At 40.5% G+C, this 26519-nt stretch overlaps 1 protein-coding gene across 3 annotated transcripts in view; it reads left to right on the top strand.

The window, feature by feature from the left end:
- The window catches only part of ARAP2 (ArfGAP with RhoGAP domain, ankyrin repeat and PH domain 2), a 453511-nt gene that overhangs the window by 280044 nt on the left and 146948 nt on the right, over positions 1-26519 (top strand). For all 3 annotated transcript variants that reach the window (XM_073574724.1, XM_073574725.1, XM_073574723.1), the window contains exons 17-20: positions 15966-16068; positions 17441-17639; positions 18042-18105; positions 26207-26370. In XM_073574724.1, the coding sequence (XP_073430825.1) occupies positions 15966-16068; positions 17441-17639; positions 18042-18105; positions 26207-26370 (530 nt within the window). The remainder of the gene's footprint in view (positions 1-15965; positions 16069-17440; positions 17640-18041; positions 18106-26206; positions 26371-26519) is intronic.

Below are 26519 nucleotides of genomic sequence, written 5' to 3'. Positions count from 1 at the left end.
AGGCCAGACAGTTCTTAAAGGGGATGTCACGGCAGCAATGACCCGGTCCGTGGCCCTGGGCGTCCAGTAAAATTTATAAAAGATAATGATGATGGGGTACTTTGTAGAAAAAATAGTTGTGACGCCACCCATCGTATTCGGCAAGGGTAACCGACGCTGCAGTGCAGATCCCCTGGGATGGTGTTAGGGCAGTAAAGATGGTTAAGCTCTCCATGAGTAGAGCTGTGTCAAAGGGCAGTTAGGATGTTTTAAGTAAAGATGGTGGCTGTGGTGGTGAGTATGGTGCAGCGCAGGTGAGACGTAAATGACACAGATGACACAGTTGGATGCAGTTTCCAATATTTTACTCACAGTTCTCTTGTGCGCAGGTGCCTGCTTAGTGCCACGTCCTCCAGGTGAGGGGTCCAGCAAACTCTCAGGTAGATTGGGATATACCTTTCCAGGACTCCCTTCTACGTATTTATCTCCTGGCCATCTCACTGTACTGGTTTTCACTTCTTCTGCCCAGCAACTTCACTAACAGTGTCCCCAAGCCAGCAACTGCGGACCTTGTCGGGCGACGTTCTCTGAGTCCACTTACTCCTATATGGCTGCCTTTTTAGTGAATGGATGTGGTTGTGGCTGAGGTACATACAGTTACCTCAGCCTCCAGCTTGCTAGCTGAGTCTTGTAGTCCTCCACTAGTCTTAGGGGCCGGTTCCCCCACAGCGACCTGATCCCTCCACTTCTGGATACAGGCCCCACGGTTGGCTTCCACACTTCCCGTGCTCCAAGGACCCCTTCTGTCCTCCCAGGAGCTTCCTTCAGGCTCTCCTCACAACTCTCTCTCTAGCTATTCCTACTGCAGTACTTCTTCTCCATCTCCTCGCCAACTGACTCTTTCCAGAACAATCTTCTTACCTCAGCACTAACTCCTCCCACTAACTGTCACCACTCACTCTCACCTTCTAAGCTCCTCCTATTTTTCCTCTCTTCCCCAACACCCTTTCCTAGCCAGCCTGGGATGAGCCCATCCTCCCTAAGGGTACGCCCAGATGCCTTGACTGAACTGGTGTGTGTTGGGTGCGAGTGTTAGAGTCCTGGGTATTGCTCCCTCCTTACCTGAAAGTGGGATACCACACCTCTTGATGAAGTGCAGTACCTCTGTGGTGACTGGACCCTCAGGGACACCACATAAACAATACACTAAATCCTGTTAAACATCAAAGGGGAAGTAGCACGTGGGTTGGACTTGCTCTGTGACTCAACTGTGCAAACATTACACAAGAAGGCGACAGATGCTAAGCCAAGGAAAGAACTCAAGTGACACTAGGTGCAAGACCCTGTCTCTTTCCCAGAGAGATGTAGCATGAGGGTTGGATTTGCTCTGTAACTCAACTGTGCAAACCGCACACAGAAGGAAACAGATGATAATACAAGGGAAGTTACACAGTACTAACCCTACCTGCCTAGGACAGTTCTCTCAGTGTATGGCATGACACGTGCAAACAGAGTGGTAGAGTATCCACTCACATACACCACACAAAAGTGATACTAGCGCATCCTCGTGCTCCGCTGGAAGCCTTTCATATACTAGGTTCCTCCTTAAACGATCAGGCCCAGTCGGCCAAGACATCACCCATGGGCCAATCCGGAGCTGCCTCCTCAACAGAGCAGCCAACACCAAACCACCAATGAGCAGATGCCACCTCACGGACATGCTCAGTAAGATGAACTCTGGACTTAGGCTCCCAAGCATCAGGCTGCACCTGCATATCGCTAGTTACCATAGACTTTGCTGGAGAGCCAGCAGTAACCTAATGAATACCACGAGTGTTAGGGATGGCGGAACGCACTAAATATTAAATAATAGAAAGTGCGTTCGCCACCCGGGGTCCACCGTGCAGTAGGTGTTAAAACCGCTGCTAGACAATGGCAGACGCGCTATATGGCAGTATAATGCGCACGGGTTCAATGTCACCCGATGTGCACAGAGCTGACTCTGTTAACTCACAGAGGCGCTGTAACATAAACATAAACACTGAGCCTGTTAGATTCACAGGTCTCAGCGAAATAGCACTCACAGTATCAGGTCACAGGACAGGGTCCAAGACAGGGGACGATGTCCATCTAGACCTACTGTGCGTGCGGCGTCGCAACTGCTGACGCTGGTAAGTGCTGCTGAATGCAGCGCGGTGGCAGACACAGCCACTATGCGATAGTACCGTGAGAGACGTGACACCACCGGACGCTAGTGTAGAGATGCGGTGTGCAAAGTGGCCTAAGGTTTGCCACTGACTGGCGCTAACTCTTTCTGTAGTTCCCTATCCACATGTGTAATATCAGAGGGAGGGGAATCTTAAGTCAGTCACCAGAATCATACATCCATCACCATTCACACATCTAGCAAGAAGAGTCTATACTAGCACATGGCCGAGAGGCCATGCGGGCCTTTTATAGCCGTGCGCTGCCGGGACCTTTCAGATCTCTGAGATGGACCAATCAGATCAGGAGAAGGACCTGAGCATGTGACTCCCGATCTCCAATGGGAGATCGTCGCGTGAGCATGCCCAGTAGCGGGACAAGAGGACTTAGCCTCTGGAGTGGCTTGCTGAAGGACATCCTGGCTGCTATTGCTGACCCAGAGATGGCAGCAACAACCAGTCCTACAGAGCTGGTCTGAGCAGAGCGTCTGGGACACTGAGATTGCTGTGCAGGCTCCTGAGTGGTCAGTGGAGAATGGGAGACCACTGGATGCAAGGCTCTGGATTCCTGCTGTGCAGCTGCAGGAAGCCGACACCTTACAACGACCCTGAGCAAGATGCTGGGACCAATGTCTGCGCTGAGCAGCACTAGCAGTGGCTGAGCCAGAATGGGAGACCACAGCACCAGGCAATGCTTTGCATCTATTCTGCACAGCTGGAGAAACCTAACACTTGGTCTGAAAAAATGCAAAGGTGAACAGCCCTATAGACTGTAATGAATATTTGTTCTACCCATGAAAAATACAAATATAACATGTACACGACTCACAGACAATTGACTAAGGTACTTGATTACACAACTGACTTGATATACACAATTCTATTAGGAGCTAGCAAGTACTCTCATGTTTCTGCTCTACATGAAGTGCTAACATTTTATTTTTATTTTCAGTTTTATTTTTGTGTGGTAATCAAAATCATGGGAGATAATTGTTGACAAAACCAATGGCATGTATGGCAGCTTGACTCACACTTGATGGCAAGGTTGTAAAAGTTTTTCTCTTAAAAATGCAAGCTGAAAACAGCTCATTTAAGTCAAACAAGTCTTGTTTTCAAGCTGCCAATGTTTTGTTCCCACTACATGTCAATTTGAGTTGTTTCGATAAATTGATTCCAGCACACTACATTGGTTACAAGTAATAAATTATTTTCATGGTGCAAGAATAAAGTTGAAATTACCAACACATTGAGTGCTTCCAAAATGTATTTTTTTTTCTGAACACAGTGGGTATAATTGTAAGTCAAGACTTAAACATTTTCCAGAGCTAAGTCATTTTATTACTTAGGGTAAGTGTGTTAAAAGTTTGTAAATTTTGGGTTGTCAGTCTGAATCTTGTACAGCAAGTGCGCTTAATGAAGTATGTAGGGGAAAAAATGAATAAAAGAACTTGTTTGACTGTCAGACTAGTTTTTGGATAACTTAGCAACAAAAGTGCAAAATATATTTTTGCATCTCAAAAACTTTAATTTCATTCTACAAATCACTTTTAATTGCTGTTTTAGTTTTCTTTATTCCATTTATGTTTATCTGCTTTCACAAGAAGTTTTGCCCTTTATGACTAACCATTTTTCCACTTTTTTTCACTTTCGCCATAACTTTTATTTTTTGTTGGCACAGTTGGGCTATAGCTTGTTTTTTCAGGAGGAAGTTAATAGAGGTAGGTATGGTTGTTGGGAGCGGTTTGAGTAGTCTTCACCAGTTGCATTATTTTGGAATATTAAGAAACTTATGTTAACTCTTTATGGGGAGGAGAATGATGGTTTGTGTCTTTTTCAATCATTTTAACAGCAGTTCTGCTATATTTTTAATTTTAAACATTATATTGTTGCTCAAAATAAGGTGTTATATCTCTCAGAATGGGACTTGAACCTACAATCATTTGATCCACTACTATCGGTGCTTTATGTGGTAGGCGATCAGACTTCGCCTTAAACATGATTTGACATATAACATATTACAGATGCTTAAGCCATTATTAGGACTCAGGTTGCCATAATAAACAATCATATCCTTTAATCTGGGCTAATGGGCTGATAAAGGGAGAACTTCCACACTGTCAAAGTTCTCAACTTCTTCTTGGGAAGAAATCTATATATGCATCACCCGAGACAATAAAGAAAGCTGGCCTAAACATTTAAATGAGCAAGTTAATAGCTTTTTTCTGGGTGAAACCCAAGCTGGAAGTATTTTTTCTGGGTCTCAACGCTGGTGCTACTATTTTGACTTTGAGGCGTGTTACTTATGTAAAGAGGTTCTGCAGGAATAGAAAAAAAATATCTTAATGAAATGTCATTAAGAAATTCCTAAATTTATTTAACTAGCACATTACATTTGTGTTGTCTACGGAGGTAATCAATATAGAATTAAAACGGCTACTATCTTGTTTAACACAGTGAAAACTGTCCTGGAATGTTAATCAGACTAAATCCTTTGAGCATTTGCCTGCCCCTTCTTCTACATATAGAATATGTGCTCCTGATGGTTATTTTTATTTCATATTTTACATACCAGGGGTGGTGATGTGAAAAGAAGCTGCTCACGCTGCTGTTTTTTCTAACTTCTATAACAAAATTTACAAAATGACAAAAAAGTGAAAACCCAAAAGTGACACCATTCTAAAAACTGAACCCCTCAAGGTGCTCAAAACCACATTTAAGAAGTTTCCTAACCCTTCAGGTACTGCACAGGAACTGAAGCAACATGGAAGGGGAAAAATGAACATTTAACCTTTTTTTTTACAAAAATTTAACTGTAGACCAAGTTTTTTTTTATTATCAGAGTAACAGGAAAAAATAGACCCTAAAATTTGTTGTACAGTTTCTCCTGAATAAGATGATACTCCAAATGGGGGAAAACCACTGTTTGAACACTCGAAAGGGAAGCAGCACGGTTGACTTTTTGAACTCTAAATTAGCTGAATCGAAAGCATACATCTTGTCGCATTTGCAGAGCCCCTGATTCGTATAAACAGTGGAAACCCCCCACAAGTGACCCCATTTTGGAAACTAGACCCTCAAGGAACTTATATAGATGTGTGGTGAGCACCTTGAATCCCCAAGTGCTTCAGAGAAGTTTAGAATGTAGAGCCAATAAAATAAAAAAATATATGTCTATAAAAATATTTTTACAAGTGCAATAGTACCTTGAACCCACAGGTGCTTCACAGACATTTATAAAGTTGAGCTGTGAAAATAAAAAAAACAAACATATTTTTTCACAAAAATGGTTTTAAACCCCAGTTTTTTATTTTCACAAGAGTAACAGGAGAAAATAGACCCCAAAAATAGTTGTGCAATTTCCAATATGGTACTAGTTGTGGAAAACTACTGTTTGAGTGAATGTCCGGGCTTGGAAGAAAAGGCGTGACGGTTAGGAGTGCAGTACCTAAACACTGGAAATAACCCACAAATGACCCCATTTTGGAAACTACAAACCTCAATGAAATAGCTAGAGTCATAGTTATAGTAATGATAAAAATACTCTTGGTTCTACTGGTGTATGAATTTATAATGTGATGGTATATGTTATTTGCGCGGAGTACCTCAGATTATAAAAGTGTGTTGTGTCAACATGGTAATAGCAAATTTTATTAATTTGTGGACTTGTGGTACGCTTTGAAGCAACCTTAATGCACAGGCCAGGTTTCTCAGGGCAGGTTTCACAATAGAAAATTGTGTCTTTTCGGATCCCCCTCTTGGAGCATATTATGCACCCTTTTGTGATCTTCCCTTCTTTGTTATTTGGGGAACCTCTTCGGGAAAATGTTGACCTTATACGATACGGGCACTATCAGTTTTAGAAATACTGGGACCATCACCTTCCTGACTGCAAAATTTTAGGACCTTGATGACTACCTCGTGAAACTGTAGGAAGGTCCCCGTATTGCCTTTAGATCGAAACTGTACAAAAGCATTGTACAGTGCCACCTGTGCAATGTGCACGGCCAATATTTTTGTACCATTCTGTAGCTTTTCGCGTGGCACATGGGGAGTCACGTGAATTGCGAATTTTTTTGCAAAATTTCCAACATTTTCACAAATAAACACAAGTCACGTCAAACAAATTTTGCCACTATAATGAACTACAGTATCTAAAGAAAAACAATTTCACAACCAGTTGTATCCATTGAAGCGTTCCAGAGTTATTATCTCATAAGGTGTTAAAGAGAGGCCAGAAACAGAGTGTGAACATACAGTAATCTAAACAATTCCTTTGTATTAGCAGAAAATTCAGCCTGTAATATAATAATTTACTTTTCCACTTTTTCCCCTTTATGCTTCATATCCCCTAATTCAACTTTATTGTATTGTTTAAAATGTTTTTTATTATACCAATAAATTGCGACATTAATACCACTAATAAAATTTTATTGTTTCCCTATAAAACCGTGTGTGGTGAAACTGTAATTTGAGGAAATTGCAGTACACACAGGCACAGTGGCATATCGTATCATTATCATCTCTATGGAACGACCATTGTTATGCAGTAATATTAGGATGCTCATCCTCCTGTTTGAAGATGCACTTTGTACAATTAATAATGTAGATACCGTATGTAACAGTAGTAAGATCATTTAATACAACTGCATTGACAACTATACTTTCAAAATTAGTGTATATTTAATTGTTGTTAACACCGCTTATATTGACATCATTTGTCCTATAAAGCTTAATCAGGTAAATCCAATGATGCCTATTTTGGACTACAAACATTACTTCCTATCAGGTTATCCAAACACAGGACACTGGGATCTTAGACAACAACTGTAGTTCTGCACTAGAACTTTTGATAATATATTTACTAGTCTACGAAATTTAAAAAAATGATTGATGAGGATCCTTCATGACATTCTACTTTATCCAAGCCTGCAGTAGAGCAACAAGATTGTCATGTGTCACTAAATCACACATCTTAATAATATGATGCTTCTACTGACCTTGGGAAGTCTACAAGTGTATGGCAGAAAACATGTAATATCATTTTTTGCTTATACATTTCCTTTATTTAAAATTCAGAAGTGTCCATTTTTTGGGATATGAACTCTGGACATCAATTGACAAAGCCAAACATTTAGCAATCAATAACAGGTCTAGGAGTTATGAAAATATATATATAAGTACAACACAAAATCAGTTGCTTCCCTATTATGAATCACAGCAGGTATTCTCATACTTTGCATGAATCAAACACATAGTACAAGCAAATATAATAATATTTTTAATATCTCTTTCTTATGAAAGAAATATGTTTCTTTCTTCACTTATGAGACATTTTTAGTTCACTCCACTGCCTCCAAACTCATCATTTGCAATACATACATAGAAATATAAATTAAATCCATTTTGTTTAAGACAATTTTGACTGTTGAGCAATTATCTGTGTGCCGCATAGAAAAAGTCACACCAGGCTAGCAAATCAAAAACTGCGCTGAGAAACCCAGAAGCTCAAGAAATTTGCACAGCTCCTGTCCATGGCCAAAGAGCACTGATCTGGACTGTGGACTGGGGTTGCACAAAGCAATCATCTCATCTCTAGTACTGTTAATTGTCTATTTGAGTCAATGGACAGTAATGGAAGAGGAGAAGGAGAGAGTAACAAGATGAATAAAAGGAACACACCTATACTACTTCTGCTACAAAGTAATTTATCTCACAACAGTGCTGGATTCACAGCTACAGTGTTCCATTCTATTCTATAATGTCCTTCATACTGAAGCTGCTGCTGAACATGTTCTACACAGATTCAGAAGAGCAGCTATCCCTCATGTCTCTGTGCAATGTAAATGTAAAACAATATACTGCAGCAACAAATCTCCAATCAGTTGATAGACATGTGAAAAAGTGGAATGTTGTGAGTTCATTTTTCCCTTCATCATTGAGGTCTGATGAACTCCCTCCTCTAGTGAAGGAAGGTATTGAGACTGATTGCCAAACACCTGGGCAGCTAGATGATGACTGGGTGGCTGGAAATGAGGACTGGATATAAGGCTGCCGACGCCCTTCTTCCTGGCTGGTGATTTTCCTGCTGGATTCTTGGAGACCAGTCTGATTCCTGCATCTCAAAGCTAAGTTTTTCTGCTCTGCTTTGTACTCTTCAGTTTTGTTTTTGTTTTGCCTTGTTTTTTGGGAGTTCTGCCTTCCCCGGCCGGGGGTGAGCTGAATTCCATTTTTGTCTCTGATCTGTTGTTCTTTTGCTCTGTCTTCAGAATATACCTGAGTACTGATATAGTCTTTTGAAGCCTAGCGACTTCAGGGCCTGTTTTTCCTATCAGTCGGTTGGCTCATTTTGCGGATGGCAGACAGCAGCTTTCCTATCCTGTCCTATGTAGTTAGCTTGGGCCCCATCATTTGCTCAACCTATCTTTCTATCTGTGTTAGTGTTTTCATCTTGCTTCACCGTCATTATATGTTGGGGGATGCCTATTGCTTTGGGGTCTGCTCTGGGGCAGTTTAGTTTTTCCCCTTTCTGTCTTTAGGCTATGTAGTTCTCCGGCTGTGATCGAGGGGTCTAGGGCACCGTAGGAACCCCCCACGGCTACTGCTAGTTGTTGTGGATAGGTTCAGGGGTCTGCAATCCGATAGCTGCCAACCTCTCTGGTTTTTCTGGACTTAGCTGGTATTTTGTTTTTTCCTCCTTCGGTGACTCATCATAACAGAGGAATGTGATTTATATGACAACCAGAAATAGTGTAATTCCTAAAATATACACACAACTGCTTACTATGAAATGCCACCTGAAAAGACATACATAGTCTAAGGCTATGTCCACCCATACAACCTACTTTTTTATTGTTCTAAACGGAAAAATGAAGCACATCAGCAAATTTAGATGAGAGAGAGCTCACAAAATATCGATGCTTCATCAGCCACAATCCTTTATGCTTCCTGTGATAATCCCCATGGCTCTGAGTTTTCATCAGTGTAACAATGGGCATATTTTTTTGTGGCCAATTCATGTAAATTGAACCACAAACTTTTTGCATTTATGGGGACATGAATAACTTCATTTTATTCAAATCAAATTTGATTTGTTGCAGTTCGATCTGCTTATCTATAGTGAATGTCAATATTTTGTTTTGCTTTTTCGCTGAATGCTGGAACTATTAATAAAGACCTTGATCATCACACAGAGTTTCGCAAAAATGTTGTGCCTTTTCCAGTTTCGCCCAGCTCCACCACAAAGGGCAGAGCTGGAGAGGGACAGGGGCAGGACAGAGGTGTGCCACCATAGCCCATCTAATTTATGATGAACTGTAGGGTACCTTATGGCAAAAATCATGCTATAGTCCTTGACTGGAGTAAGATTTATGGCGAGGCATACGGAGGCGCACACCATTTTTCAGATGCTCTTGCTTCACATGCTCTTGAATTGGAGCATCAGACTCCAACATGCCTCTTGATCAATACTAGCATTGCTTATGATGAATCAGGGCAAAAGTCTTTAAAGGGGCCAAAGTCTTTAACTGTTTCTTACCAATGCCTAGTTTCACCATCTTGACCAGGCCAATTGTTTTCAATTCTAACCAGTGTCACTTTAAGGCCTCTTTCAGATGTCAGAGTGTCCAGTATGTGTTGTGACAGTTTTCACATGTACCATAGACACTTACACACGTGTGCACATGTCAGTGTGTTTCCACGGACCTTGTGTCCATGGACAAAATTTGATGACATGTCCATTTTTTACCAGCAACACGGCCCGCAAAATATCCTGCACACGTGCACATGGATGACACACAGGGATGTCATCTGTTTGACACGTATCAGCACCTGAGAAGCAGCAGTACAGCTAGGGCTGTTCCCCGGTGCCGGGTACTTCAGACCACTCGCATCATTCTCCCCAGCTCTGCCAGCGATCAGTGCAAGCAGGGGAGAATGATGAGAGTTATATTCAACTGATAACAGCAAAAGCAGGCGGTGGCTGATTGGACTGTTACTCCCATCTGCTTACACCTGCTGCCGCTAATAACAGTGAAAGCAGGCGCCAGCTGATGGGAGTGTTCATCAGCCGGCACCTGCGCTATAAATAAATAAATTTAAAAAAGGCATGCATTCCCCTGTATTTTCTATAACCATCCTGGCAAAACTCACAGCTGGGGGCTGCAACCCTTAGCTGTCAGATTCAGCATTTCTGGTTATCAAGAATTGAAGGGTCTCATTGCTGTTTTTCTAATTATTTAAATAAATAATTTAAAAAGATTTGACAACCAGTGTCATGTCCTCACTAAATGAACCGGCATTCATGTAGCTTAACAAGCAGCTAAACCGCTATACAGGGGTCCAATAAGGGAGACTGTAGTTGAATCTGTGCTTTATTGAATGTAGGGTATATAGATGTGGTGAAACTGGAAACAGAAACATATATATATATACAATCAGTGCTGGGTTCATAGGAATACATGAAACATAACGTACATATCTGAACTACTAGCTGACCAAGGGAGCTAACTAAGCTGGCTAATATGAGATAGGGATTATATACAGGGAGCATGTTACATACCAGCGATGCTGACGCAAGGGGAATGGAGAAATGAGATGTTCACAAAATGCAGGTTTGAGAGGAAATGGAAGAACTGGAGGGAAAAATGGGGGCTGGACTTAACCATGATGCTTTGCAACTTACCAGGGTGCTTTGCAAACCTTCCCAAAATGCATTGTGAAGAGAGGGAAATAAAATTCAGGAAGTACAATGCATAATAATCATGCAGTTATGACTTTGGCCAGTAGATGGAGCCAAAGATACAGAAAACAGTAAACTATATAGAAACCTGTACATTCTATACATACAGTAAATCATTGTATGTTATCAAATAAACAAGTAGACAGTCAAAGATCATGAATTATTTTGGAGACAGAACAACCAGACTTGCTAAAGCTGACAGCTGGGGGCTGGTGTTCTCTGACTGGTAAAGGGCCATAGCTATTGACCCCCCAGCCTAAAAATAGCAGCCCGCAGCTGCCCAGAAAAAGCATATCTATTAGATTTGCCAAATCTGGCTCTTTGCCTGGCTCTTCCCACTTGCCCTATAGCGGTGGCAAGTGGGGTTCATATTTGTGAGATTTTTGTCACCTTTGTATTGTCTGATGACATCAAGCCCATGGCATAGTAATGGAGAGGCGTCTATAAGACACCCATCCATTACTGATCCTATAGTTATATGGTAAATATAGACACAGCAAGTATAAAGTCCTTTATTTGAAATAAAGCAAAACACACTTTTCTATTTTTATTCAAAAATAGCAAACACAGTTATATTTGCCTAAATCCCATTTAATTTAAATCCCTGTATTAAAACAAAGCTAAAAAACAACACTATCCCTCACCTGTCTGTCGTTCTGTCCCACTCCATAATCCACATCTGGGGGATAAACAGTTTTCAACCTGGATGATGCCAAAAAGTAACCATCCAGGCAGAGAACCACTGATGAATGTGCTGCTGCAAGTGCAGCATCAGTGACTGGTGGTGACATCATCAAGGCTTCATTCCCAACTGGGCTGAACTGCGGTGACCTCAGCACCGTTTGAAAAAGTCACTGAGTTCACCGCAGTTCAGCTCTGTGAGTTCACAGCAGATCACTGTGACAATAGTAATTTTTTGGGGGGAGGGGAAGCAAAGTTTCTCCCTATCCTTTGAGCTATGAGAAGCGTAGAAGCCCCTTATAATTATGGTAATAGATAACAGACCTGAGTAGGGATTTGTTCTTTTTGTGGATTTATTTGAAGCTTATATTGAGAATATTTTACATAAAATATTGAATCATATTTATCTTATGCTCTACGCTGAGCACTTACATCAGTTTCCCATCTAACTCTCTAAATGACATGATTCAGATGAAACCCCCAACAGATCCATTCACTATAATTAGGAAGCAGCATTACTCTGTACTCAATTTGGCCTCTTTTCAGCAGTGTCCATCTTTTCGGAAGTGCACAGAACTGTGGCCTATTTTAATAAGATGGACACTGGTGGATAATAGGCCAGATATTGTCTACAGTGTCTCCATCTGCATCATTATAAGGAATCTTCAGTCAGGGATTCCATCTAAAACAAGTAATTCAGATATTTACATGGAAATTCCTGTGTAAACGCTTAGTGTAGAGCACAGGATAAATGTTCACTGAGCACTACTGTGATCTTTAGGAAGCAGAATAAGCAAATCAACAGCAGGTCAATAATTGGTTTTATTTGTATGCCATTTCTCATGCAGTAGAAGTTATTAGACGTCTTTAATCCTCAGGTTGGTACGATTACAGTGATACCAGATTTATGCCATTTTTTATGTTTGGCTGCTATCACACACTAGCACACTCTTTATACAGAAATAAAGGTTTTCCATTGCCAAATTTTGAGAGCTATAATTTTCTGCTGACAAGAGTCATGTGAGTGCTTGCTTTTTTTGCGGGATGAGCTGCCATTTTTATTGGACATTTTCGGGCACATGACATATATTGATTGCTATCTGTTCTGATTTTTGGGAAGCAGAATGAACAAAAATCAGCAATTTTTTTTGCCATTCATCATTTGGTAAAAATAATAAGATAGTTTTATTCTTTGGGTCAGTACGATTACAGAGATGCCACATTTATATCATTTCTTTATGTTTTAGCGCTTTTATATGGTAAAAGCTATTTTTTATTCTGAGAGTTATAGCTTTTTTATTTCAGCATTGATGGAGCTATATGGCAGCTTTGTTTTTTGCAGGATAAGATGACATTTTCAGCTATACCATTTTTATTTACATTTGAATTTTTTAACACATTTTATTCCACTTATTTTGAGCAGTATGATGAAAAATCATTTTTTGGCAATTTTTTTTATGGTGTGTTCACTGAAGGGGTTAACTAGTGTAAGCAGTTTTATACATTGGGTCATTATGGACTCGATGATACAAACTATGTGCACTTTTTTGTTTATTTTTATTCAATGTAAACTTAAGCATTTACTGGTATAATATTTTTTTCATTTTTATTTAGTGTTTTTTTTAAATATTTTAAAAAAAGTCTAACTTTTTTAACTTTGTCCCTCTGTGGGACTTCAATTTTAATTCTCTGATCACCGGTCTCATGCATTGCAAAAGACATGTATAGCAATGCATGAGACCTGTCAGCTGTTAGAATCTGTTTAGTTTGTGACTATCCCCCATTTTCTTGTGGTGTTCTGGCTGCTGGTCTTTTTCCTCTGGTGCTGGGTTTGTCTTGGGTCAAGTGATGGTATCACTCTTTATTACCCATCACCTGCCTCCCAGTCCTTGCTGGACAACAGTGTTAATCCACTTGAGTTCTGGCTTGGTGCTTTGCTTTGCCTTCTGTGTGTGTAATTTGTGCAGTGCTGGGACCTCTGGTTCTGCTAGTCTTTGTTTCTGTATTCCGTTGGTTTCTGCAGCCTTCTCTGTGCTATCTATTAGGAGGTCACCTGTTTTTGTGCCCAGTCCTTAGATCTTTCAGGGGCCCCCTTCTCCCATCTCTAGGTCTTCGCTTGGGATAAGCCTAGGATTGTCGGTGGGTCTATTCGCAAGGAATGGGTCACCCACTCCATCATAGGGTATCAGCCTAGTCATAGTGCAGGGTCAGCTTTCCCCCTTCTACCCTAGTCCTGTGTTGCAGATCTGTAACATCAGCTTTACACTGGCATCTCGCCTGTTAGACCCTTCTGGTGACTGGGTCTAAAGGGGTTTTACACATAGCGATATCGCTAACAATATCGCTAAAGCATCACCGATTTGGTGATATCGCTATGTGTGATACTTACCTCCGACCGGCTCCCCGCTGTCCATCGCTGATCGTGCAGCTCCATTTCTCATTGGGCGCTTCCTGCTGGCGCCGACGAACGACGCATGGACGCAGACAGAGGACATCAGGATCGCCGCGTCTGAAAGGTAAGTATCGTCCGCTGTATCGCTGCTTCATTGCTGTGAGATCTTCCTGTGTGGAAGCTCACTAGCGATCATTTAGCGATGCACCAGTGATCCTGACAGGGGCATATCGCTGGTCGGGATCGCTGGTGCATCGCTAAATGTAAAGGGGCCTTAACAGGTCATCATTTGCTGGCAGACCCTGAGGTGATAATTTGACCTCCAACTGCCATGCTGGAGGTATGAGAGATGGCACCCACTGCCTCTAACAATCTTGAGTATAAAACCGTTAACATCATTGAGACTTCAAGCCAATCAGGTCCCGATTCTGTATCAGAATTCCAGCACTTGGTGGTATATGTGGGTCAATAACTAAACATTGGCTCTGCACAAAACCCAGCAAGCGCTGTCATTTTTTTTTACCCATTGGTGATTGGGAAAAGTTTAAAAGAGAAATGAGTAAAAATTATAAACTCAGTAGAAGAGCCATCTAACAACTCAAGGGTTTATATATCCTGGAGGCAATCCATGTAATTTATTTTAGATCCATAGATCAATAAAGAGTTTTAATCCACCATCAGGTCTCTTTTAACTATGTTTTTTTTTCAAACCATTTTTATTACAGTATTATTTATATACCTTGCACTGTCATTTCCATCAATTTACAATTTCTTGGAAAAACGCATTGCCTCTACCCAGTAGTACAGTTTAAAGGGCAGCAATCAGAATAATTTTCTGCTAATGGACGCCATAAAATACTTCTGTTTTCTACCGAACAATAATTAGTTTTAACTAAAATGGATTGCTTTTAGCATGATCAATGAAAAGCAGCGAGGGTTGTGTATTTAGCTCCTGTAATTTGTCTGAGAGGGCTTTTAAAACATAACTAAGTGTATTTTAACTTTAAAGGTAATTACAAATAAAGCATATGTCAGACTGCCAATTTACTCCAAGGTGCTTACTGAAAAGGACACATAAAAAGCTGTCTGAGGTTTGCTTTTCTTTCCATAGAAAAAAAATAATTTCTTCTCCTCCGGAGCACAATGCAACTTTCGCCTTTTAAATGTTTTATACAATTCATTATTAGTAACATTTTGCATTGCAGAATTGATGCATTTGCTCTCTCACTGACTCCGTTACATTAATTTTTTTTTTTGCCATCAACTCCCTCCACTCTTCGTAGCACTGGAGTGGAAAAAATACCTCCAAAATTGATCACATTAATCTCTATTACATTTTTATTCTGCCACTGCACTATACACTGGAGTTTTACTGATTGAACCCATATTTCTTTGCATGAAGCCGAAGAAATCTAAACAGCAATTATCGTTATATCGAAGATAACACTTTGTATTAATTTAAATAATTTTAAAAAAAAAGTAATACGCCTCTATAGCAAAGTTTTTCCGCAACGATAATCTAACAGTGTTTTAAATGAGTGCTACTTTTAAATAGCTTTAGGAAATGAGCTGTAAATCTATAAAATAATTGTATCAGATATATTGCAAGAACAAATAGGCATTTAGTCAAAGAAGACAAAAAACTTCTAAGTGGTTATTGACTATTTGTGAGCAAGCGCCTAAAGTCTTTACTGGGAATTAAATATAATTGTTTTCAGTGCTCTCGGTGAAAATAGGAAATTTTTTAAAGGTGTCGTATATGGAATATAAGTGCTGGTAGTTTCTCTAAATACAGCAATTTTTCTAGCTTTCAGTATATCAGATATTATTAGACATTTTTCTGCTCACTAACAGATATGAGTAAGTATTCTACGAGGACATTAGCAGCGAATGCTATTGAAGAGCGTTAAGCCTCGGGCTATGTTAGATTATAGAATCTAAATACAGTGCAACTTTTTTATGTTTGCTCTAGGGCTATATTTACCTTTGAGATCTACTTATTGGCGGAACGTATGTTTCTTTTCGGAGCTGAAAATGCCGAGACACAGAGAGAATGGGCCAAGGCAATATCTAAGGTAATGCTGATAATTATCTGGTAAAGTTAAGCCTAAGGCATTAGCATAAAATAAATTGGCGCTGTTAACCGTAGTCTCTCGAAGGAATCAGCTTTAATGTTTTTAATATATTCATTTATATATGTTTTGCAGTGTACTTTATTATGTGCAACGTTTTATTTGATCTTCTATTTATTTTTATTTTTTTCACTTTGCTAAAAGGAAATGCATACATAACCTGCTAGAAATCTGCTAATGTGTATGATGTTGCAAATGGATTTTTCAGATAAAAGGAAATACGACCGACTTGGTGTGAAATGAACAGATTAACAGAATTATAACAATATGTCAGGGAGAGAAAATATGCATATGATAAAATGAGAACATTCTCAGAAAAGATTTCCCAAATTAAAACATCAATTATTAGTATGTATTGTCAATATCGCTTACCATTAGGTTCAAACTCCTTCCAGGGGTGAAAAGTGAAAAACCGGAGAATTAGTTGCTTTCCACCTCATGTAGTCAATGTTATTTCGAGGCGTGAAGAAGGCATTTGCTTTAGAAACAGTAGTAAAATGTAGACGAAATATAAAATTCAATCATCTTAGGGTGTAATATAGCTTGTGGTAGAACAACTTAACCACTCTTTACCATCTCTTTGATCAAGTGACAGGATACAGGGGTTTTAGAAATAGCACAGAGAGAAGCCTTTCACCAGCTGAACCTGTCTCTTGACTGGTCAACTGACCAGCTCTTGTGATTGGCCCCAAAGAATTCAGTGAATCTGGTCAGGTGGTGCCAGCACTGCCCAACTTCTCTGTCAGAGATGTCCAGCACTAGAAGAAGTGCAGATAATTGCAGATACCTGTGACAAATATGTGATGAAACATCATAACCCACACTGCACAAATATGATTCTAGTTATAACAACAAAGGATGCCAACTAATACATGCACGAAGAGTCAGTACGCTGTGATTAATGAATACATGAACTCCAACATTCCTGTAAACCAGATGTAGGACATTTTTTGATTAATAAGAGCAAAAGTCATAAAATGTTATGTCTCACCATGTGCCAAAAAAGGCCTCATCTGAATGGGGAGTGAAACAATTCCAAGCATAGCTCGCAATAAAAAAAACCTTGTGTGTGAAAGGTGGATGCATAAGGGTGCTGAGCCTTGGGGGGTCACATACCCCTATATAAGAAAAAAAGGGCTCTCACAATCTATGTATTGTCTATTTTCTTTCTTATTTTTTTCTCTTTTCTTTCCTTTATTTTTCATATTTTTTCTTTTTTACTAACTTTCCTTTTTTGTAGACCAAATGATGCTCATCTTTACTGTTTAATGACGTATTATCTACATTTCTATATATCTTATTATTCCTTTCCTAGAATTTTGTTCCGACTGCAGATGAATATTTAACAGAGTTAGAATTTGATTTAATTGGATGCTTGTGCTACAAAGACACATATAGTCTTATGGAATGGAAAGAAAGCTGGTTCGCCTTGGAGAAAACCTGTCTACACTACAGTCATGGTCAAGCAGATGCTCAAGGAGACATAATTCAGCTAAAGAAACTGAAGGAACTGAGTAAGGGAATATATCCATTTTATTCTTTAAAAATAATATATTCACTGAATGTTTACATGGTAAGCTGCAGTAGCTATGATGGCGTCACCTGGATTAAAGTTTATGACCTCTTTAGGAGCATTTTGTTTATTTAAATACATATGTTTTTGGCCAATAATAATTTTTGTGATTGACGGTCATATAAAAATTTGAATAATTTGGCTTCAATAAACTTTTATGTATCATTGTTCATTGTTGAATCGAAGAATTAGGAAGAGTTTGTACTCACCTTTTCTTGAAGGGTAAATTCAATCAGTATTAGAAGAATTAGACTTTTTATTGATGATATTGAACTGATACAGTTTCAATACAGAGAAAATTTCAAACATTTGTAATTCAACTTGTAACATGTCTTTTTCCTAGCACAAAGTTCAGCAATGATAAATGGAGAAAAGAGGAATGTTGTGTTACTGGTTGAAAATGGAAGGTAATAATTTCATTGAAATACGTTACATTATTTTTGCATAAGGTGTAGAAAACAAATATGACAAGTGTGAGGAACCATTTTTCACTTTTAAATTAAACAGCCAGTATTCCCAATCACAAGGTATAAATATATTCTCAGACAAATAAATTTCTATGACCTAGTTGAATTTGAGGTACAACTAAACTTTCTTGAATATTTCGATACTATGAGCCCTTTAAATGACTTGTAGACCGGTAGGGTTCTGGATCCTGAGATCTCCACTATTGTTCAGACAACAGTGCTCCTGCACGAATGAGCAAACTGTAGAGAACATAGAGCTCATTCACTGCTGTCTGTACAATCCTGCATGAGCTGAGCGCTTCTGCTCAGAGGTATGAGTATTGGATCAGAACCTCAGAAACCTGACAGCCTATCTACAGGGACTTCAAAATAGCCCAAAACATCTGAAATTCAATTGAACTTTAAAGGAATACTCCTGGAAGCTTTAAAGTTTGCATGTGCCTAGTTCAGAGAGGTCTGAGGGGTATCATGACACTGACTTATAGAAAAGAGAAACTTGAAATACTTGTGGTATTTATCACTTTTCCTGCTCTTCTAATAGGAGTAACAGGTCTGGTATTATGTGTACTGATCCCCCACATGTGCTATAAAAAACATGTTGTCAGTAAAGTCACAAGACTGTCCCATCTTAGTGTTGTTCTAACTTAGCCAACAAGTTGCTCACTTTTTGCCTCTGCTGATAGGGCTTTCTGAAAAGGAGGCACTTATACTTTATTATTGGAGGTGAAGGAAGATAAATTCAGGTTGAATTAAAACCTGTAGGTAAGGTAGGTGGATTCTTAGTGTACCATTAAACAGAGGAAGCAAAATAGATTAAAAAAAACATGGGGTGCAACTTTTGCTGTTCTTATGCGAGCTCCGACAACTTTTGAAAAAGTGTGGAGCTCAGCAAAAGTGACATGGTCTTTGTGGAGTTGTCCATTCTTCTGATAAAAGTCTGTAGTCGCTGCATAGTATCATGATTCTCCATGCAACAGCGGGTGACACGTGACCGCTAGTAGGTGATTTGCATACTTCCAGCCTCATTCCAACTAGATCTGCACGTCCTCACTCATTTCACTTGTAGTGAGTGAGGCAGCGTGCATCTAGTCGGCATGTGACTGCATGTACAGTTTGCAAATAACTTACATGTGGGGTCACGTGACTGTCCATTCTCACTGCAAACACAGGAGAACTCTGACAGCATGTGGTGCACACACTGTATGGATTCAAAAGATTGCATTCACATAGAGTGACTTCACACTTTCGTCCCAAGCATGGACAACCTCTTTAACCCCTTCACCACTTTTTCCGTTTTTTTCTTCCCCTTCTTCCCAGAGCCATAATTTTTTATCTGTCAATATGACTGTGTGATAGCTTGTATTTTGCAGGACAAGTTGTACATTTGAATGACACCATTGATTTTAACATATAGTGAACTGGAAAACAGGAAAAAACATCCAAGTGCGGTAAAATTGCAAAAAAGTGCAATTCTAGTTTTTTTTACCATGTTCACTAAATGCTAAAGCTGACCTGCCATTGTGATTCTCAATGTCATTACAAGTTTGCAGAAACCAAACATATATAAGATTTTTTTTTAGTTAAATGGTGAAAAAATTCCAAAATTTGCAAATAAAAAGGTGTCATTTTTCACAGCGTCTCCATTTTTCAAGATCTGAGGCTGAGTGAGCGCTTATTTTTGCATACCAAGCTATAATTTTTATTGATACCATTTTGAGCTAGATTCAATGTTTTGATCGCCTGTTATTGCATTTTATTGCAATGTTTTGATGATGTTTTGATTTCTTTCTCGCTACGCCATTTACTTTTCGGAATAATTCTTTTTATATTTTGATAGACCATTTTTTCTGAACACAGTAATACCAATTACTGTATGTGTATTTTTTTAAATTAATTTATTTTAAATGGGGCAAAAGGGGGGCGATTTGAACTTTTATATTTTTTACATTTGTTTAACAATTTTAAAAACTTTTTTTGTACTTTTCAATTGCTTCAATAATCTCCTTAGGAGACTCGAAACTGCGATCTTCTGATCTCTTGCACTACATATTGCAGGGCTTCAGGCCTGCTATGAGTAGCAGAATTGATAATCTACTACAAGCACCCGCCATGGGGCAGCGCACATAGCAGATCAGTAATGACAACCACAGGAGTCTCCTGAAGACCCCGATTTGTCATGCCAATCCGAGAATTAAGTGACAGGGGCGCTGATGTGCTGGGTTTGTGATGCACTTCTGGCGTGTGTATTTTAAATCCCGATGTCAGAGACTGACAGCAGCATTTACCATGTTAACAGCCGTGAGTGGATCACAATTACACAGGTGGTTGTTAGGGGCACATGTCAGCTCATCAAATCAGCTGTCATGTGTCTGAAAAGATGTGGTCTCAGTGCCGGATCTCACATCAAGGGGAGGGAGGCGACCTCTGATGTAAAGGTACATCATGGGTCGTAAAGGGGTTAAAGGGAATCTGTCAGTAGGATTAACCCTAATAAGCTGTCTATATGGGCATACAGATGATAAGAAGGTGAATAAAATGATTCCTTGGTTTGTGCGATACAATTTCTTATTCCAGAGATATCCATGTTTTTCTTATGTGTAAATGAGCTGTTAACATCTATGAGCCGGACATTGATTTGCATGAGAATCTGCCTCCAGAGCTTATCTAATATATAAAGCTCAATGTGGGTGTGTGTGTATGTATGTGTGTATGTCCGGAATTGGCATCCGCACTGTCGCAGCTACAGCCACAAAATTTGGCACAGTCACACGTCTGGACCTTGAGAGCGTCAAAAACTATGTTGTGAGGCGACATTTTAACCCCGCGCGTTCCAATTCACCAAACAATTTTGCCCCTATCTACATAATGGGGAAAAAGTTAATGTGTTGGCATCTGCACTGTCGCAGCTACAGCCACAAAATTTGGCACAGTCACACGTCTGGACCCCGAGAGCGTCATAGACTATGTTGTGAGGTGAAATTTTAACCCAGCCCATTCCAATTCACCAAACAATTTTGCCCCTATCTACATAATGGGGAAAAAGTGTATGTATTGGCATCTGCACCGTCGCAGCTACAGCCACAAAATTTGGCACAGTCACACGTCTGGACCCCGAGAGCGTCATAGGCTATGTTGTGAGGTGAAATTTTAACCCAGCGCGTTCCAATTCACCAAACAATTTTGCCCCTATCTACATAATGGGGAAAAAGTGTATGTATTGGCATCTGCACCGTCGCAGCTACAGCCACAAAATTTGGCACAGTCACACGTCTGGACCCCGAGAGCGTCATAGGCTATGTTGTGAGGCAAAATTTTAACCCCACGCATTCCAATTCACCAAACAATCTTGCCCCTATCTACATAATGGGGAAAAAGTGAAAGGAAAAGTGTAGGAGGCAAATTGACAGCTGCCAGTTGTGAACAAGAGGGACTTAAAGGGAAGGTGCCATCCAAAAAAAATTTTTTCAGCAATTGAAAAAATGTAAAGAATTAATGTTTACATTTTCTTAAAAAATATTATCGTTTGTTTTTAATTTTGCAAAATATGAAAAATAATTTTAAAAAGTTTGGCATTTCCACTTGTTAACACTAGGGGGAGCAGCTACTGAAATCTGGCACAAAAACCTATGACATCTATAGACACAGTGAGCAGCCATTTTGATGGGGCTTGCAAAGTTACTGACTGTCTTTGCATGTAAAGTCTGGATCAGAACAGGCCATCAATCAGCAGACATGTTTCCTGGATTTCTGTGGAGCAGACAAGCAGACGGTCCATCCATGTGAATAAAACACAGCTCTCTATGTACAATCCCTGGCACTGAACAGGGCGCCCCCCACAGACCAGCACACTGCTCTCCTGAAATACTCTGTGCTGCTGTCGCCCTGCTCCTTCCACCATACATCAGGCCCCTGTCGCCTCGCTTTCACACATCGCCAGGACGGGATCTGAGGAGAGGAATGGGGTCTTCGGTCACCGAGGATGGCAGGCAGCAAGGATTCTGGGAGCAGGGTGACAGCAGCACAGAGTATTTCAGGAGAGCAGTATCACACGGGATAGGATTAGATACACGGCTCAGCAGGCAGCATCACACAGGAGAGGATTAGATACACGGCTCAGAATACAGTATCACACAGGATAGGATTAGATACACGGCTCAGCAGTCAGTATCACACAGGATAGGATTAGATACACGGCTCAGCAGGCAGTATCACACAGGAGAGGATTAGATACACGGCTCAGCAGGCAGTATCACACAGAAGAGGATTAGATGCACGGCTCAGCAGACAGTATCACACAGGAGAGGATTAGATACACGGCTCAGCAGGCAGTATCACACAGAAGAGGATTAGATGCACGGCTCAGCAGGCAGTATCACACAGAAGAGGATTAGATGCACGGCTCAGCAGGCAGTATCACACAGGAGAGGATTAGATGCACTGCTCAGCAGACAGTATCACACAGGAGAGGATTAGATACACGGCTCAGCAGGCAGTATCACACAGAAGAGGATTAGATGCACGGCTCAGCAGGCAGTATCACACAGGAGAGGATTAGATGCACGGCTCAGCAGACAGTATTACAGATATGCCCACACTGGTGAAACTTCCAGCCCTCCCCCAATTATACACAAGACTATGGGCTGTATAAGTCACTGTCCTCCTCAGACAGCCATAAAAGCAAAGGTGTCAGATTACCGGAGATCACTGGGGCTGTGTGTGAGGAGGCGGAGACAGAGCAGGAGGACGCTGGAGCAGGAAGCACAGGGCTGAGCCTGGAGTAAGCAGTACAGAGGAGCATAGAGGAAAGTCACCCGCACTCACCACTCTCCATCCTCCGGCTCCAGTGAGCGCTTCTCTCCTCTGCTGACCACCTTCTCCTTTTCTTCAGCCTCTCCTCACAACACAGGACCCGTTATGCCACAAGTGGTCCTGTGATAGAGAGTAAGTGGAGCTCAGCAGATAGCACTGGGCTACAGTAAAATGGCGCCCAGCCACACCTACAGCAGTGAATGGTGCAGCCCACAGGGGCGTGCCCAGTTCTCTGCTACTGAGGCTGCAATGTGCGGTCGGAAGCCGACCGCAGTTTCCTATGTGCAGGGACGGCCATATTTGCAGACTGTATGAGTCCTCCACAGATCTGCAAATCAAGATGGCAGCGCCCAGTGGCTACATGAAAACATTATTACAAACAAACCATAAATCCTGGTTAGTACAACATTTGCTGAAACAACATGTTTTGTAACTTACTATTTTTTTGCAAATTATATAAAATTGCGGCACCTTCCCTTTAAAGAATGAGAGCGATGGCGCCAAAGAGTATATATCATACAGTTGCTAAGGTGGGGCCCTGACATGGGATACTCACCAAACACGGGGATATGAACCCACACACAAAATGCGCCACACACTACCACGTGCTTCAACACATAGACCACCCTCAGCACACATTTCACCACACATACACCAACCTTGCCACATAAAAGTCGAAACACAAAAGTCGCCACTCAAAACTCGCCACGCTGTCCCAGAGCTGTTTAACAGATGAAAAATGAGCTGTGATTGGTTGCTATTAGCAAAAGTTTTCTTTGTAGACAGTTGTGGTAACTGAGGCCTATTATTCTTATCATTTCTATAGTGTTATCGTCCTTCTGTAAAGCTGGAAATAACACAATTTATTACCGTGCCAACACAGACCACCCTCTGACACAGACTGCAGGGGGAGCCCAGTATCACACAGGATAGGATTAGATACACGGCTCAGCAGTCAGTATCACACAGGATAGGATTAGACACACAGCTCAGCTGTCAGTATCACACAGGTTAGGATTAGACACACAGCTCAGCAGTCAGTATCACACAGGATAGGATTAGATACATGGCTCAGCAGTCAGTATCACACAGGAGAGGATTAGACACAAGGCTCAGCAGGCAGTATCACACAGGATAGGATTAGATACACAGTTCAGCAGTCAGTATCACACAGGATAGGATTAGATACACAGCTCAGCAGTCAGTATCAAACATAATAGTATTAAATACACGGCTCAGCAGACAGTATCACACAGAATAGGATTAGATACACGGCTCAGCAGTCAGTATCACACAGGATAGGATTAGATACACGGCTCAGCAGTCAGTATCACACAGGATAGGATTAGATACACGGCTCAGCAGTCAGTATCACACAGGGGAGGATTAGACACAAGGCTCAGCAGGCAGTATCACACAGGATACGATTAGATACACAGTTCAGCAGTCAGTATCACACAGGATAGGATTAGATACACAGCTCAGCAGTCAGTATCACACAGAATAGTATTAAATACACGGCTCAGCAGACATTATCACACAGAATAGGATTAGATACACGTCTCAGCAGTCAGTATCACACAGGACAGGATTAGACACACAGCTCAGCAGTCAGTATCACACAGGATAGGATTAGATACATGGCTCAGCAGTCAGTATCACACAGGAGAGGATTAGACACAAGGCTCAGCAGGCAGTATCACACAGGATAGGATTAGATACACGGCTCAGCAGTCAGTATCACACAGGATAGGATTAGATACACGGCTCAGCAGTCAGTATCACACAGGGGAGGATTAGACACAAGGCTCAGCAGGCAGTATCACACAGGATAGGATTAGATACACAGTTCAGCAGTCAGAATCACACAGGATAGGATTAGATACACAGCTCAGCAGTCAGTATCACACAGAATAGTATTAAATACACGGCTCAGCAGACATTATCACACAGAATAGGATTAGATACACGTCTCAGCAGTCAGTATCACACAGGACAGGATTAGATACACGGCTCAGCAGTCAGCATCACACAGGATAGGATTAGATACATGGCTCAGCAGTCAGTATCACACAGGAGAGGATTAGACACAAGGCTCAGCAGGCAGTATCACACAGGATAGGATTAGATACACAGTTCAGCAGTCAGTATCACACAGGATAGGATTAGATACACAGCTTAGCAGTCAGTATCACACAGAATAGTATTAAATACACGGCTCAGCAGACAGTATCACACAGAATAGGATTAGATACACGGCTCAGCAGTCAGTATCACACAGGATAGGATTAGATGCACAGTTTTTATGTGCAATATAATCATTATAATTTGTTATAAGTAACCACAGTTGGTTACTATGCCCAGGCAACGCCGGGCTCTTCAGCTAGTTTTTAATAAAAGGAGGTGTCACACATTTACATATAAGAAAATTGTGGCTTTCTCTGGAAAAAGACATTTGATCTCAGATATCAAAGTATCATTTTATTCATCTTCCTATGTCCTACATGCCCACATAGATGGCTTAGAAGGGTTAATCCTTCCTACAGATTCTCTTTAAGTGAACTGGCAAGTTCATTATAATTTGTGCCAGCAGCATAAATTGTGGCCAAGATGTACTCTAATCCATGTAGACAGAACATTTCTATCTCTATCATATGACAGGTTAATGATGCAATTCATTAGCAACATCTTTCTCCAGCAGATTGTTGATCAAGATTCGTAGATAAAATGCCCGTCTTGTTTAATCTGCCCCATAGGCTCTTTATATGACCCGCTTGAGTGCGGGAAGAAGAGACCGGAGTGGAGGGAAATGGCGGTATGAATTATAACTAAGAACACTAGGGATTAACAATGTGATTTGTACAGTGAAAAGTGATTGTCCACCCAGAAGATATTATGCTCAATTCAGGAACCAAGAGAAGTTGGAGACACTTAGAAAACACTGCCTAGGCATCCAGAAAGTTTGCTCAATGTACCATTATGGCAGCGTTATTACAGCTTCATACTAAATGGAGCTATAATGAAACCATTGGCATGAGACCTTATATTTTAAAAGCAATGTTTGCTGCTGTGCTAGATAAAGAATATTGCTTGCATGAGTCTGTTCATTGACTGTTATAAGGCATACACAATTTTGAGAACGGCTTGTACAAAATATCTATATTTAATTTGATCTTTTATGTATACGCAAATCACAAATTTGTTTTTCTATCTCAATTTTTCCAATGTGCAGAACATTATATATCCATGGACATACAATACTGGATTTCATGGTCTGGCATTGTGCAATTGAAAAAGCAGCAGGTACAGATGGCAAGGCACTACAGGATCAGCAGCTCTGCAAAAACAACATTCCTATTATTGTGAACAGCTGTATGGCATTTGTTACACAGTATGGTGAGTAATGCAGACTTTATGCTCAGCAGATTGTTTCTAAATGATATTAGTTATTTGCGAGACTGCTAGAACCGATATATTTCCAATACACGTATATCAATTAAAATTTTTTAAAAAAGTCAGTATGTAGAATTTTGTGTTTTTCTGAG

The sequence above is a fragment of the Dendrobates tinctorius genome, unplaced genomic scaffold (assembly GCF_039654945.1).
Source record: "Dendrobates tinctorius isolate UK_male_01 unplaced genomic scaffold, ASM3965494v1 ptg000039l, whole genome shotgun sequence".
Classification (NCBI taxonomy): domain Eukaryota; kingdom Metazoa; phylum Chordata; class Amphibia; order Anura; family Dendrobatidae; genus Dendrobates; species Dendrobates tinctorius.
This window is presented reverse-complemented; position numbering and strand designations above follow the sequence as displayed.